This window comes from Culex quinquefasciatus, chromosome 3, assembly GCF_015732765.1.
Source record: "Culex quinquefasciatus strain JHB chromosome 3, VPISU_Cqui_1.0_pri_paternal, whole genome shotgun sequence".
Classification (NCBI taxonomy): domain Eukaryota; kingdom Metazoa; phylum Arthropoda; class Insecta; order Diptera; family Culicidae; genus Culex; species Culex quinquefasciatus.
In genome coordinates, this window is record NC_051863.1 from 126,960,499 (window position 1) to 126,977,666 (window position 17,168).

The 17,168-nt window shown below is 35.5% G+C and overlaps 2 protein-coding genes across 4 annotated transcripts in view; both read right to left on the reverse strand.

Moving 5' to 3' along the window:
- LOC6052004 (clavesin-2) overlaps positions 1–17,168 on the reverse strand; it is a 41,270-nt gene that overhangs the window by 12,271 nt on the left and 11,831 nt on the right. The gene's annotated exons all lie outside the window — the stretch shown is intronic.
- Positions 13,984–15,005, reverse strand: LOC6052003 (alpha-tocopherol transfer protein-like). Its single transcript, XM_038260668.1, has one exon. The coding sequence runs from the start codon at positions 14,802–14,804 to the stop codon at positions 14,082–14,084; it is 723 nt and encodes a 240-aa protein (XP_038116596.1). The 5' UTR covers positions 14,805–15,005; the 3' UTR covers positions 13,984–14,081.

Sequence of the window (17,168 nt, forward strand, 5' to 3'; positions counted from 1 at the left end):
ATTATCTTATTGGACATAACATCCAAAGTGTCAACTTCGGCTAATTGATGAAGTTCACTGGTGCTGAACCAGGGAGGAAGTTTCAGAATCATTTTCAGAATTTTGTTCTGAATCCTCTGAAGTTTTTTCTTCCTGGTTAAGCAACAGCTTGTCCAGATCGGCACAGCATAAAGCATGGCAGGTCTGAAAATTTGTTTATAAATTAACAGTTTATTCTTGAGACAAAGTCTAGAATTCCTGTTTATAAGTGGATACAAACATTTAATATATTTGTTACATTTAACCTGGATACTTTCAATGTGATCCTTGTAAGTAAGGTTTTGTCAAAAGCAAGTCCAAGATATTTCACTTGATCCTCCCACTTTAAATTTACCTCATTCATCTTTATAATGTGATGACTTTTGGTTTAAGAAAATCAGCCCTTGGTTTGTGAGGGAAAATAATAAGTTGAGTTTTTGCAGCATTTGGAGTAATTTTCCATTCTTTCAAATAAGAATTGAAAATATCCAAGCTTTTTGTAATCTTCTTGTGATGACACGAAGGCTTCTGCCTTTGGCGGAGATGCTTGTGTCATCAGCAAAAGTGATTTCTGACATCCTGGGGCAAATCAGGCAAGTCAGAAGTAAAAATATTGTATAAAATTGGACCCAAAATGCTTCCTTGAGGGACGCCAGCACGTACAGGTAGTTGATCAGATTTGCTATTCTGATAACATACCTGCAGAGTACGATCCGTCAAATAATTTTGAATAATTTTCACGATATAAATCGGAAAATTAAACCTTTTCAATTTCGCAATCAAACCTTTATGCCAAACACTGTCAAATGCTTTTTCTATGTCTAGAAGAGCAGCGCCAGTAGAATAGCCCTCAGATTTGTTGCTTCGAATTAAATTTGAAACTCTCAACAACTGATGAGTAGTTGAATGCCCAAGGCGAAATCCAAACTGCTCATCAGCGAAAATTGAATTTTCATTAATGTGCGTCATCATTCTATTAAGAATTATTCTTTCGAATAATTTACTAATAGATGAAAGCAAACTAATGGGCCGATAGCTTGAGGCTTCAGCAGGATTTTTATCCGGTTTCAAAATCGGAATTACTTTGGCATTTTTCCAACTACTGGGAAAATATGCCAAATCAAAACATTTGTTGAAAATTTTGACCAAGCTACTTAAAGTTGCTTCTGGTAATTTTTAATTAAAATGTAAAAATGCCATCCTCACCAGGGGCTTTCATATTTTTAATTTTTTGATAATAGATTTTATTTCATTCAGATCCGTATTAAAAACTTCATCTGATGAAAATTCTTGTTCAACAATATTCTGAAATTCTATTGAAATTTGATTTTCAATAGGACTCAAAACATTCAAGTTGAAATTATGAGCACTCTCAAACTGCTGAGCAAGTTTTTGAGCTTTTTCCCCATTAGTTAATAGAATATTATCACCATCTTTTAAAGAAGGGATTGGTTTTTGAGGTTTCTTAAGAACCTTTGAAAGTTTCCAAAAAGGTTTGGAATAAGGTTTAATTTGTTCGACATCTCTTGCGAACTTTTCATTTCGCAGGAGAGTGAATCTGTGGTCAATAACCTTTTGCAAATCTTTTGAATTCGCTTCAGTGCAGGATCACGAGAACGTTGATACTGTCTTCGGCGAACATTTTTCAGACGAATCAGAAGCTGAAGATCGTCATCAATAATGGGAGAATCAAATTTGACTTGGACTTTAGGAATAGCAATATTCCTAGCATCCAAAATTGCATTAGTTAAAGATTCCAAGGCTGAATCAATATCAGCTTTGGTTTCTAAAACAAAATCATGATTTAAATTATTCTCAATATGATGCTGATACCTGTCCCAATTAGCTTTGTGGTAATTAAACACAGAACTATTGGGTCTGGTAACTGCTTCATGAGAAAGTGAAAAAGTTACTGGAAGGTGATCAGAATCAAAATCAGCATGAGTCACTAAAGGACCACAATACTGACTTTGATTTGTCAACACCAAATCAATTGTTGATGGATTTCTAACAGAAGAAAAGCAAGTTGGCCCATTCGGGTATAAAACCGAATAAAGACCAGAAGTGCAATCTCTGAACAGAATTTTACCATTGGAATTTACTTTTGAATTATTCCAAGATTGGTGTTTGGCATTAAAATCACCGATGATCAAAAATCGAGATCTATGCCGAGTAAGTTTATTCAAATCTTTGAAATAATTTTTATTTTCCCCAGTGCATTCAAATATGCAGCTGCAATCATAATTTTCCCAAAAGAAGTTTCAAGTTCAATGCCCAAACTTTCAATAACTTTTAACTTAAAGTCACGTAACGTGTAAGCACTTGGATAACTATTGGCATTTCGATTCATTCGGTTATTAGGGATCACTTTTCAAATAAGTGCCAAACAGTTTGAACAAAAGAATTTCATAGAAATTTTTCCAATGTTGAATCAATTTTACTTTTAACTTAAAGAGCGAGTGGATGATTGGCATTGGACTTTAAGTCATACTACTGGGCAACTCATTTCGATTCATTCAACTTTATAATCTGGATTTTTCAAATAAATGCCAGTTTTTAAAAATGTTTCGGTTATAACAGCAACATGCACGTTATGAACTCGTAAAAGTTGAAAAATTCATTTTCTTTCGCTTTTAAAGAGCGAGCATTAAAATTCATAATATTGATGGAATTACTTAGATCCATGATTAAACTTCAGGGTAAGAACAACATCATTCGCAAATTTTAATCCAATCTGGATAGCTTCCATCATGGATGTAGCATTACTCATTGTTTGAATCAAACCAAACAGTGAGTTTTGCAAAAGTCATTTTTCAAACGTAACATCGCCGAGATCAGAAGATCCCAAAGCGTTGCCAGCAGAAAAATTTTCAAATGAAATTTGAGGTACCTGCCCAATTTGAAAATTGGTAGAGGATTTAAAATTCGTGGATGAACCCGAAACGACGTTAGCATAAGAAATGCCATTGTTGTTACCTAACTTTTCCACGGTAGGGGTATTTCTAGCATTGTTCGAGTGAGACAGCACGAACGTTTGATTTAAAGATGCAGGTACAACCTGACTTTGAGAAAATTTCGGTTTGGATTTCGGCTGATGCTTAGCACGAGAATCCAAAACCTTTTTCTGATGGGGCAATCCCAGAAATTTGATTTGTGATTTCCACCACAATTTGCACATTTAAATTGGGTGACTTCTTTCACGGGACAATTGTCCTTGTCGTGAGAAGAATCCCCGCAAACCATGCATTTTGGAACCATGGCGCAATGATCAGTACCGTGACCGAATGCCTGGCAACGCCGGCACTGGGTCAGATTCTGGCCATTACCGCCATGTTTCTAAAATGCTCCCACTTTACCCGTACATGGAACAAAAACTGTACTTTGTCCAAAAGTTTCAAATTGTTGATTTCATTTCTGTTGAAATGAATCAGATAAAATTGTGAAGTCAAACCAAAGCGAGAAATATTCCCGTTTGATTTTTTCTTCATTGGTATTACTTGGGATGGGGCAAAGCCAAGCAACACCTTAAGTTCGTTTTTGATCTCATCCACCGACAAGTCGTTGGAGAGACCTTTCAAGACCGCCTTGAATGGCCGAGCATTCTTGGTCTCATACGTGTAGAAATTGTGTTTGTGGTTTTTCAAATAACCAACAAAAGTTTAGTGATCTTGTAAAGATTCCGTCAACAAGCGACATTCTCCTCTTCGACCAAGCTGGAACGAAACCTTTAAATTGCAAGTTTCTTTGCAATTCTTCAGTTGCGTTCGAAAGCTGGCCAAATCGGAGACGGAAGTCACTACAATTGGCGGAGCCTTTACTCGTTTCTCGACGGCAGAAGGCTCAGTACGAGGAGAAGGTTCCTTGTCATCAGTTTCGGATAAAACACCGAAACTGTTTGTCAATGGAATTGGAGGATTGACCTCACATTCAGAATCAGAATCAGACCTCAGAAGAGGCTGTTTTCTTTTTCTGTTTCCGTTAGCCGGTTTAGCGTTCAAACGCTTCACCGACGTAACGACCAAATCTTCAGAAGATTTGCGTTTACCTTTGTTTTGACGCATTTTGCAAGCAAAGTTCTCTTAAAAGATGGCTTCGTTTGTAAAATACAACAAAATTTCAGGTGGTGTTAGTCTTGAAAAGACTGTTTAGAATTTTGGAAAATAACTCAGGTAGTCTTTAAAAAGACTGTGAATTTTGTTTTGAAATAACTCTGAGCTTAGGTAGTAAAAAATACCGCAGCTCTAGTGTCCGTTCACCACGAAGGTTCGCAAGACACTCATCCAACAGGGTCATCTGGGGGAAACTGGTTTTGAGGAAATGCATTTGCACGCACGAGTACTCTGGGGTGGAATATCTTGATTTGGAAGCAATTTATAGCAATAAAAATGCTGCCCAAGTGCGTCCAGTACTAAAACGCGAGGGATGTAGTGGAGATTAACGAAAAAAAAAAACAACTATTCGCGGAAAGGGTTTGTAGTTCTCATCATCATCTTGTGATTGATGTGACATGCAGTGCGTGCGATTAATTTGTACACGAACTTACAGAAAATTATGCACAGTATCATATCAATTGATTGCATCAAATCAAATAATGGAAATTTTTAACACTTTCTCACTGTAATTACACACTGTTGGGAAGTAATTCCAGCTTTATTTTTCTAAACATAAAATTTTGCTATCAAACGTCCGTACACAAGTGAGAGAGTTGCACTTAAAAAGAGAGTTGTTTTTCAATAATTTGCAGCCTGAAAAGGTGATGAGATGGAAATTTGGTGTCAAAGGGACTTTTATGTACAGTATGTAAAAAAAGTATTTACACCCCTTGGGCACTATGCACATATTGTGATGAAACATCTAAACAATTTAATGTTGACAGAAACCTAGTACTACGTTTTGTTCAGAAACTTATGCCAGACATTTTGCTACAAAAAGCTCATGAAAAGATGATTTCTATAAAAAGTTATATAACAAATACTATTACGAAACTAAAAAAGGTGCAAAAAAAGTTTGTACACCTTTCGAAAAATTAACATAAATAATGTTATTTGTTGACAAATCACCATAAATCCAGTCTCCCAACTTCAAATAGGCATCCTTGACTGATTAAAAAAATAATTGAGATTGAATATAAAGTTTACTAACTACTTAGTATAAAAGTTTATTTAACTCTGGAAATTCTATATAAAACTTATCTAAACTTAATTTTGCAAACTTTTAATTCAACTAAATGTCAATATATTACCATAGAATTGCTAAATAAACATTTTGGAGTGGGTATAACACCGTTTTGGGGGTATTTGTATCGATAGAATAGATTTTTCGTTGGAATTTTGTACCAACCCGGAATTACGTCGTCAGAAAATCCGCCGGCATTCGAACCGGTCCACAATTCTAAAGTCAACCTATGTGGTATCGGAAAGGGCATAAAATTTCCGATCTTTTGATATCCATACATCTAGGTTTTCTATAAAACCCACGATTTTAAATACCTGGGCAAAAAGTAAGTTTGATCCACGAGAACAAAAATTACGAAATTCCATACATTTTTGGCCCTTTCCGATACCACATAGGTTGACTTATGAATTGTGGACCGGTTCGAATGCCGGCGGATTTTCCGACGACGTAATTCCGGGTTGGTACGAAATTCCAACGAAAAATCTATTCTATCGATACAAATACCCCCAAAACGGTGTTATACCCACTCCAAAATGTTTATTTAGCAATTCTATGGTAATATATTGACATTTAGTTGAATTAAAAGTTTGCAAAATTAAGTTTAGATAAGTTTTATATAGAATTTCCAGTGTTATATAAACTTTTATACTAAGTAGTTAATAAACTTTATATTCAATCCAAATTCTTTTTTTAATCAGTCAAAGATGCCTATTTGGAGTTGGGAGACTGGATTTATGGTGATTTGTCAACAAATAACATTATTTATGTTAATTTTTCGAAAGGTGTACAAACTTTTTTTGCACCTTTTTTATTTTCGTAATAGTATTTGTTATATAACTTTTTATAGAAATCATCTTTTCATGAGCTGTTTGTAGCAAAATGTTTGGCATGAGTTTCTGAACAAAACGTAGTACTAGGTTCCTGTCAAACTTTAAATTTTTTACATGTTTCATCACAAAATGTGCATAGTGCTCAAGGGGTGTAAATACTTTTTTTACATACTGTATAATTGGACGCTCGATTTGATGGTGTACTCAAAAAATCCGAAAAAACAACAAAAAAAAGTCAAAACTCTACAATTTTTCGTTAAACGACTGTAATTTTTTTTTAACTTAACATTTTAAGGGAAATTTAATGTACTTTTCAAATCTACATCAACCCAGATATTTATATTTTTTCATTTTTAAATTACGTGTTTTTTCTAACTTTGCAGGGATATTTTTTGAGTGTAACAATGCTCTACAATGTTGTAGAGCAGACAATTACAAAAAATTTGTTATAAAAAACATAAGGGGTTTGCTTATAATCATCACGAGGTATCCCGATTTTACGATAACACATTTTGAAAAAGTTGGTCGTTGTCGATCATGGCCGTTTCACCCATGACAGACACGGACGACGAAACAAAGCGAAATGCAAACACGAAATTTTTAAATGAAAAAAAAAATGTTCTAAATAAAAAAATTACCCTACTGGGGTAATGTAGATTCGGAAGGTACACTAAATTTCCCATAAAATGACGAGCTATCAAAAAATGGAAGTCGGATTCGTGATCAGAGCGTCCAATTTCCCGTTCCGGGAATTCCCGGAAAAAAATATTTCTCGTTTCCCGGGCTTTTTTTTCATATTATAAAAAATAATAATAAGAGAACCTGATTTGATTTTATTCATTTCAATCCACTGTTCATATTGAACTAATCAGCTTGTTCGTAAATTTCAGGTCATGGTTTAATTCTGATAATAATTATTTCTGAAGAATTTAGGAATAGGAATATTGTTTGCTTATATGTTTTGCAACTAAAATTACCCCATTATGGAATGAATATTAACTATTTTATTTTTGGCAACCTCTTTATCATTTAAAACTAAGATATAAGATCAAAATTGAGATTTTTTTTAACATTTTTATTTACCTTGACCTAGGGGAAAGTGGGGCAAGTGTAACAAGCTAAGGTAATGATCGTTGTAACCCATTAAAAACGTTAAAAATCTGTCGGATTTTTTAATAATCATCTTATTCCAGGTCTTGACTAAGACTTGTTGAAAACTTGTTCTATCAAAATCCTGTTTTTTAATGCAAAAAAAATATTTTATTTTTTTTTATTTTCCGTATGTTCTACTCAACTAGTGGGGCAAGACGAACAACCTGTTGGGGCAAGAGGAACAATGCATGAAAAAACATGTTAATTTGCTGACAATTGAACTGTTATCACTTAGATACATCAGATTAGGATTTATTTGAAACGTTTCTTTCATTTTTAGATTAAAGAATATTATTTTACTAAAAATTTGATCGTTTTTACGAAAAAGATTATTACTTAGATAAAAAAAAGGAAATTTTCATAATATCACTATATTTTGTATGGAATTTTTTTTAAACAATTGTTTATCAGTTATTAAGTACGTTTATGTATTTATTTCCCAATAAAATATGTTGTTGCAGCAATTCCTATTTTTTTCCATACTAAAAATCCATATGGTACACTTGCCCCACCTGAACAATTTTTTTTAAAAGCTATCAACAAATATAACCAAAAGTTTAATCATACTTTATAATAGGTGCAAGTCATTGCTAGGGACACTACTGATCTAGGAAAAATTGCATTTTGATAAAATGAGCCTTCAAACGAACCCAAAGTCTTTCCAAATATTATAAGAAAATAAAGGTTTGTAAAAAAACTTCATTAAATCTTATGCTCCGTGGCGTTTACGTTGTTTTGGCGGTTATGTGGTAGTAGAATCAGCTAATTGCATTGCTAGCAACATTTCCTCATACTGGAAATAATCAAAATTGTAAAAATTACGGCCGTACGAGCGATTGTTCCTCTTGCCCCATATGGTCGTCTTGCCCCACCTTCCCCTAATTGGATGTAAATTGACTTGATATTTAATTAAATTAAAAAAAGGGTTGCTACTTAATGCGTAAGAGGATTAAATATGAAATAATGTCTTTTAATTTCAACCGCTCTACACCATGAAAATTATTTTTATCTAATTAATTAATCAAACCATATAGTTATATAACTAAATCATACCATGCAACCATATTTCAAAAACTCGCTACTAATATTCGAAAACTTGTTGTGTTGTTGTGAGTTGTGATTTCATTAATTACTGTTTCAAGTTAAAAAGCAAATAGAAATTAGATTTTTAAGGCAAATTCAATGATTATCTATTTATTCGCAAGTTGAAAATATTTGTTCCTGCATAAGTTATTTGCCATGAAAATCATTATTTCTGCATATTTTTTTTTTAATTTCAACTTTATGGTCACTGAGACAAATTTAAAAGCGATTTATTGTTATGGAGCATAGATTTTCACTGTCCTAACAATTTGATAAAAAAAAATGTCCACGAAAAATATTAAATATATGTTTTATTGATAAGGTACAATTTGTAGCATGGGTCTCGTGGCGCAGGAGTAGCGGCTTCGGCTGCCGATCCCGATGATGCTATGAGACGCGGGTTCGATTCCCGCCTTATCCACTGAGCTTCTATCGGATGGTGAAGTAAAACGTCGGTCCCGGTTTCTCCTGTCTCGTCAGAGGCGCTGGAGCAGAAATCCCACGTTAGAGGAAGGCCATGCCCCGGGGGGCGTAGTGCCAATAGTTTCGTTTTTCGTTTTTTTACAATTTGTAGCAAAATATTATTCAGAAGTACGTTCAGATAAATTTTTGTTGAATTTAAAATTTCCCGGGAATTCCCGGGAAATTTGTTGAAAATTTCACGTTTCCCGGGAATTTTATAACCCCGGGAAATTGGACGCTCTATGATCAGGGACAAAAGTTACCCTTTGGAACATAATTTTACGCAAATCGAAGAGGGGTCGGGGAAACTGCAGTGTGAGTTGACGGAGAATGACCCATACACGGAAAAGGTGAATTCTCAAAATCGTGAATTAAATTCATGAATGCGAGAACCACGAAGGAATATATTCACGTTTATAGTGCAAATGCACTATACTTAAGGCTACCAACTGTACGGATTTTTTCCTTACCATACGGATTTTCGAACCTCTTCGCGGATTTTTAACAGGCCGGAATTTTTGTAGAGAATTTTACGCATAATACGGATTTGTACGGAATTTTAACAACTTTTTAATCATTGAATTGCTTTTTGATTTGGTCGAAGCTTTTGTTAACTAGAAATGTTTATTTTTCTGTGAGTTTGATTTAAAAAGGGAGAGTTTTCCGGGGTTTCCTCAATTCAAACTTGATTATCAATAATTCTAGAGTTTTAGTTTTTGAACTATTGTCTTTCATATGTTGATAGGACCTTTAAAAAAACTCTAGAATTGTTCTTTTAGAAATTCCTTACTAAATATATTTATCCATTTCCAAAGGCTTTCTAAAACTTGTGAAAACATTTGAACATTTGAATTAGCAAATCTAGAGTTTTTTAAAGGTCCTATAAACTGTTGTGCTTCACATGTTATAGGACCTTTTCAATAAAAAAAAACTCTGGAAAAGTGTTCGTGAAAACACTTAGAACGATATTATTCGTAAAAGCAAACTTGTCATTTCGTAAACTTTTAAACGTTTAACAAAAAAAAATGAAGAACATAATGATGTGATTCAAATCACGGTTTATTTTATGAATACTTTTAAACGTGCAAGTCATAAGCACTCTGATAGCATTTTGTGAAATTTGTTAGCTGTGAAAACGACACAGTTTTATATTTTCAATTCTCAAATTTATTAAATTTAATTTATCAAAATAATTCATTGACAGTTTTTTTTACACCATGGTGTCATATCGGAAAAGTGTACGGATTTTTGCTCAGCAAGAGTTGGTAGCCTTAACTATACTCATGAATAAATTCCTTCGTGGTTCTCACACTCATGAACTTAATTCACGATTACGAAAATTGATTTTTTTTTCTGTGTATATGAGTGCTGTTTCAACTAAATACTGATAAATCTTAATAATATGGTTCTCATCAATCTGATATCAATGCTTTAGTATTTTTCCATGGTCTGCGTTCACTTCCGAACTCAGTTTTTTTTTATGAAAGGAAAAAAAACTAGACTAGTTCTCTATGAAATCGGCTTATTTCATGTTTTTATTACTATGCATAATTGATTTGTTTATTTAAGTCTGTCCCCAACTTGGGGGCTGTTCATACGAAAGTGAAGGTATTTAAAAAAAATCCCGAAGAGTGATTTTTTGATCCGTGATTAGTAACTTTCTGAACAGATATTTGCATCCCTCTTTTATTTTTTTTTATTTTTCAGTGGACTGAAATTGATCATATTTGAGCTATTGTGCATTAAGGTCAATGCAAATTTTATTTTACATTTTAACTCTCTCTACTAAATTTTCCCGAAAAATATGGGAGCAATAAAAATATTGCTGAAAACGTACATTTTCATATGAAAACTGGAAACTTAAATTGTTAATCAAACATATTAATTAAGATTCTATAGAAAATATATAATTTTACAATTGAAAAAGGTCCAACAAAGCGCCTTTTAAAGAAAAAAGTAGAAATGTTTTTCAGAAATCTGTTTTTTTAGAGATCAACGAATAGACGAGGGTAGACACTTTTTAAGAACCGTAATCTGGGGTGAATCGGGACTACAGTCTGAATAGGGACAGCAGTTTCTAGAGCACTTAAGAGCGAGTGCACGAGCAGAGCATACCCATCTCGCATCGACCTCACCAATCTGCCTGAAATTTTCAGGGGTTGTTTGTACATATATAACTAGCATCTGGTCAAAATATGAGCACTCTAGGTCTACGGGAAGTGGGGCAAATCGGGACACAAAGTTTGAAGGTTCAAATGCGTGAAAAATCTTTAAAAGGCTATAACTTGGGCAAAATTCAATTTAATTTCAAAATTCATCTTAAAGGGCTTAAAAAATGCAACAAAATGCAGGGTAGAGCATCCAAATTGGTTAATTCTAAAGGGAGTTATTGGCATTTTAGTTAAAAAATAGCATAATTTTCAAACTGAAATAAAAAATTGTTCCATCCAGATATCAACTCGGATCGACCTGCAGCTTGTAGGGGACATCTGGGACTACCATCTGAGACTGAAACCGCTTTGGGTAAGGCGGTTAGTAAATTTTTGCTCGTAGGACCCCTTAGATCCCATTTTCTGGTGATAATTTTATCATAATCGTGTTTCTGAGACAATTTCACATTAGAAACATGCATAAAAATGTTTGTTTTCATCCATTTTAACCCTAAAAAAAATGAAAGTTAAAAAAAAACTTTGATTCACATTTATTGAAAATCAAGTTCGTTTCCAAGGATACTAGATGACACCAGAAAAAAAGCAGCTTCTTAATTTTTTTATCTTTCATTTTTTAAAGGGTTAAAATGGATGAAAACAAACATTTTTATGTATGTTTCTATTGTGAAATTGTCTCAGGAACACGAATATGATAAAATTATCATCAGAAAATGGGATCTAAGGGGTCCCCAAGCAAAAAATTACAATCAAAAAATTCACTAAAAGTTAAAGTGTCTATTTATTATGTTAAACTGCCTTACCCAAAGCGGTCTCAGTCACAGATGGTAGGGGAAATCTACCCTTTCCAATCAAAAACCTATCTTCGTCATATGGAGAGTTTGATGCTCGATTAAAGCTCCAAAAATACTATTTGGGCTATAAACTTACCAGCAACAGCACCGCCTCGAGTAAGCACGCAAATGTATGCCACTTACTGGCCAAAAAGATCACATTTAATGCACTTTTGATCATAATTTGTATTTTGCGAGACCACTTCTCATCATTTTGTTGGCACACACAGTGACACACACGAGAATCCCTCAAACGCTTAATGAATATCGCCAAAATTAACTTTTCACTTTCGCTTACTTTTTCACGGCGCTTAAGATATGAAATTGCTTCCAACTACCGGCAACATGTTCTTTTGATCATTATTAAGGCACTCACTTGAAGAATAATCCCGAAAAATGTAATAAATTAGCAAGCGCCATCAAAAAAACAAACGCGCCAAGTCGTTTGACGTTTCAATTTTCACTTTGCATTCAAATCGAAGGCTGAAGAAAACCGAGCGAGAGACGAAGGCAAAAAAGAACAAAGGCTGGCCGTCCACACCACCAGCAGCACAGCCAGCGATGCCAGGAAACTTTCCCTATAAATGCCACTTTTCGTGAGTGTTCGTTTGAACTGTCAGCGCAAATGGCAACACTCGACAGAGTGTTGGAAGAAAAAGAACTAAGCCGATATTAGAAAATGGGCGTGGCCCAATGCATTCGCCTCGATTAGAATACCCTTGGGAATTTTTTTTTGTTAAATGCTTGGTAAAGAAATAGAATAACTTTTAGTGAAAGTGAAAATAAACAGAAATGTTCACAAAAACTTGCTCTACTCGTTGGTGTACTTGGTTTTAGTAAAATTCAAGGGAGACTCTAGATTATCCAACATCATTCAAACACGACCGCTTATTAGGATTAAAATGGGTAGATTTCCCCTAGTTCCAGATGTCCCCTACAAGCTGCAGGTCGATACGAGTTGATATCTGGATGGAACACTTTTTTATTTCAGTTTGAAAATTATGCTATTTTTCACTAAAATGCCAATAACGCCCTTTAGAATTAACCAATTTGGATGCTCTACCCTGCATTTTGTTGCATTTTTTAAGCCCTTTAAGATGCATTTTGAATTTTGAAATTAAATTGAATTTTGCCCAAGTTACAGCCTTTTTACGATTTTTGACGTTTTTGAACCTTCAAACTTTGTGTCCCGATTTGACCCACTTTCCGTTGACCTAGAGTGCTCATATTTTGGCCAGATGCTAGTTTTATATGTACAAACAACCCCTGAAAATTTCAGGCAGATTGGTAAGGTCCAAACGACGTCTCATACAAAGGGGTATGCCCTGTTCGTGGACTCGCTCTTAAAGCTTTTAAATTTGGAAATGATTGTACACATTTAGTTGGCCTGAGTCTGTTCTAACCGAAACCAACCAGAAAAATCAAAATTTTGTGTTCCAACATGGTTAAAACTGCTGTCTCAATTCGCCCCATGTGTCCCGATTGACCCCAGTTTACGGAATATGAAAAAATACATTTTAAAAAGACAAATGATCAATAACTTTCTTGAGCTATTTAGAAATAGCATTTTTGTTCAAATATAAATTTATGAAAATTTTATAAATTAAAACTTCCATCATGAGACCATCCATAAATTACGTGGACACCTGCGATTGTCCACGCTCCATACAAAAAAGATTATTTTTGTATGAAAATTGTCCAAGAAGGGGGAGGGTGGCTCTGAGATTTGAAAAACGTGTCCACGTGGTTTATTGATGGTCTCCCTACAGCAGCGATTCTCAACGGGGGTACCGGGCCTACTTGATTAACATGGTAGGGGGTACCTGCCTACAGTATTGTCAAAACTTCAAATGGTGTAAGCATGTCAAAGTTGAGTGTTTTTTTTTTTTGAATATCGAAATAATATACTCAGCATTTTTATTTTTTCTTGTACTCATATTTTTCTGCAAAGTCCATATCTTAACCTACAAACTTTGATAATATTTTGGTATCGCCCTCCAATTTGTATGAAGGAAAACAAATTATGCATGGTTTGTGATTTGTATGGACAAATGGATGATTTCATTGAGGTTCGAGTATTTGGTAGTTTAAACACAATTTTTATGTTTACTAGACAAAATTAGATTTGGGTCTTTCTGTAAGTTTTTTGAAAACTTTTTCTTACTCTTGTCTATCCAATAGTTATAAGTAATAATGCCTTCGATTGAACTACGATGTAACACACAGCTGAAAGGAACTGCAAAACCCTGTTATGTACCTAAATGAACTCATTGTAACTTGATTATTCACAAATAAACCTGAATTGAATTAGATTTGGGTAACGAATCGATCCTCACTGGTTTTCAAGGAGGATCAAACCCTCATCCGGCTCCTACCTTGAATCTCTGCTGCAGCTTCCTTGGCATAATCGAGATCCAAAGTTCCACCAGCTTGGCCCCCACCGAGGGAACCCTCAGCACGTGCACTTTCTTCACGCGGATCATTTTCATTTCCCCGTTGGTGGCTTTGATAACGCGAAACTTGGGCAACGTTATGGCCCCGATATGTGCCATAGAAAGCCCAAAATAGTCGATCACATAAACTAGCCCGGTCACGTGGAACTGCTCGTGGTCGAAGTATGTTTCGATCGCCAGCGAAATCAAACTGATTTGTTGCTCCGGAGTGTGCTGCTGGGCGTTGAACTGACCATACCGGATCAGCAACACCAGCCGACCTTCGGCATCTTCGCCGAGAGGAACCACCAGGCGTTCCTTGATGAGCTGTTCCGAGTGGTGGGGGTCGATGTCGAAATACTCGGGTGAATGTGCGATAATCGTCAGGTATCTCACAACTGCATCGCAGGCTGCTTGCACGTTGAACTTTCGATTTCGTAGAAATCTCAGCAAAAACACTGAATCCATTCTACAGTTCTTGATTTGTGGGTGTTTTGCGATAAATTCTCGCATCTGAGCCAGCGCAGCATCCCGGCTGAACTCGTCCTCGTGGAGTTCATCCCGAGCAATGATTTGATACTTTGGTTCCAGCGAGCTTCGATACACTTCTTGGGAGAATATACTCCTCTGGCCGTTAAGAACCGGAGACATCGCGAACTTCTTCACTGCACGAACTGCCAACTCAAACTGGCAAGTTCTCGAGCTCCCTAATTCGAAAAAATTACCATGACCAGAGTAGGTAACATTAGGTGAGAAGTGTTTCGGCAGACATCCGCTTCCGAATATTGATAGCCTTCGCGTTTTAAGGAGAACGCACTGATTAAATTTATCCCTTAGTGCGTCAAAACGGCTTAGAAGATAACATTGTTCTTTTTTCCTAAAGATATCAGCTTTACATATATGACGTAAAATCAATTATTATTATTTATTTTTTTTCAATAAACAAAAATGTTTTCAGCCATACAAATAAATCAAGTCAAACCCCAGCAACTTGCCGAACGATACCAAAATAGACGTTATCGGAAAGCGTCAGCTGAAAGATCATAATTTTGGCTTTGTTTAGAACTTCGAACGTGACAGGAATATTTAAAATTTTGGAATCGAGCAAACTCGAGGAATTTAAAACAAATCCGCTAGCTAGGGCCTTCATTAATATGAATCGCGCCCATATCATTTGCATAAATTGGGCACGTGGATTTATATTTAGCTTAGAACTTTTAACCCTGCACAACTTGGCCACACCTTACCGATTGGGGATCGTTAGAAAATGTTGCTCATATTTTGCCAGCTGACTTCAGGTATGGAGTGAGTTCAGAGAGTCATCCAAAATATTTGACTACGCGTGGATCATAGATAACCTGTTGTGAAGTTTTGAATTTGCTAAATAGTTTGCTCTACTCAGTAAAACATTGAAATTCCGTCAGTGAGGGTGACTGTGGGTTAAAAAAAACGATACGCCTCTAGTAATTTCCATTTAAATATCATCGAAAATCTGTTAACATATAATTGTTCTTAAATACCGTTAGTGACTATGGGTCAAAAAACTATACACATCTCGTAATGTATTATTAATAACAAAAACTAACTTAATCCACCAATGTGGTTGATGCCTTCCTCATTTTTAATATAAGTGGTTTGCCAGCTATTTTTTTTAGATCCAAACAAATAAGTACACAGATATAACTTAAGTGGTCATAACTCGAGACAGGGATGCCAAATCATCATTGTTGTGGACTCGTTGGAAAGGGTTTTTGATTACCGTCAACTGGGGTGAATTGGGACACATGGGGCGAATTGGGACAGCAGTTTTAACCATGTTAGAGCACAATATTTTGATTTTTCATGTTGGTTTCGGATAGAACAGACTCAGACCAACAAAATGTGTGCATCCATTTCCAAATTTAAAACCTTTAAGTGCTCTAAACACTGCTGTCCAGACTGTAGTCCCGATTCACCCCAGATGACGGTACCTAACCAACGATGTGTCGGATGATGAATCCAAACATCGTTTACATACATTTAAGTGAGATCCGGCTTCAACAAAGTACATAAATATCACTTAAGTGGTCATAACTCGGGACAGGGTTGCCAGATCTTCAATCTTTGGACTTGTTGGAAAGGTCTCTCGATTACCTAACCAACGATGTGTCGGATGATGGATCCGGACATCGTTTACATACATTTAAGAGAGATCCGGCTTCAAAAATGTATATAAATATCACTAAAATGATCATAACTCGAGACAGGGTTGCCAGATCTTCAATATTTTGGACTCGTTGGAAAGGTCTCTCGATTACCTAACCAACGATGAATTGGATGATGGATCCGGGCATCGTTTACATACATTTAAGTGGGATCCGGCTTCAAAAAAGTACATTAATATCACTTAAGTGGTCATAACTCGAGACAGGGTTGCCAGATCTTCAATGTTGTGGACTCATTGGAAAGGTCTCTTGATTACCTAACCAACGCTGGGTCAGATGATGGATCCGGACATCGTTTACAAACATTTAAGTGAGATCCGGCTTCAAAAAAAAGTACATAAATATAACTTAAGTAGTCATAACTCGAGACAGGGTTGCCAGATCTTCAATGTTGTGGACTCGTTGGAAAGGTATTTTGATTACCTAACCAACGATGGGTCGGATGATGGATCCGGACATCGTTTAAAAACATTTAAGTGAGATCCGGCTTCAAAAAAGTACATAAATATAACTTAAGTAGTCATAACTCGAGACAGGGTTGCCAGATCTTCAATGTTGTGGACTCGTTGGAAAGGTATTTTGATTACCTAACCAACGATGGGTCGGATGATGGATCCGGACATCGTTTACAAACATTTAGGTGAGATCCGGCTTCAAAAAAGTACATAAATATAACTTAAGTAGTCATAACTCGAGACATGGTTGCCAGATCTTCAATGTTGTGGACTCGTTGGAAAGGTATTTCGATTACCTAACCAACGATGGGTCGGATGATGGATCCGGACATCGTTTACATGCATATAAATGAGAT

Coding starts and splice junctions, on each gene's coding strand:
- LOC6052003 (XM_038260668.1), bottom strand. CDS start 14,804: ATGTCTCCGGTTCTTAACGGCCAGAGGAGTATATTCTCCCAAGAAGTG.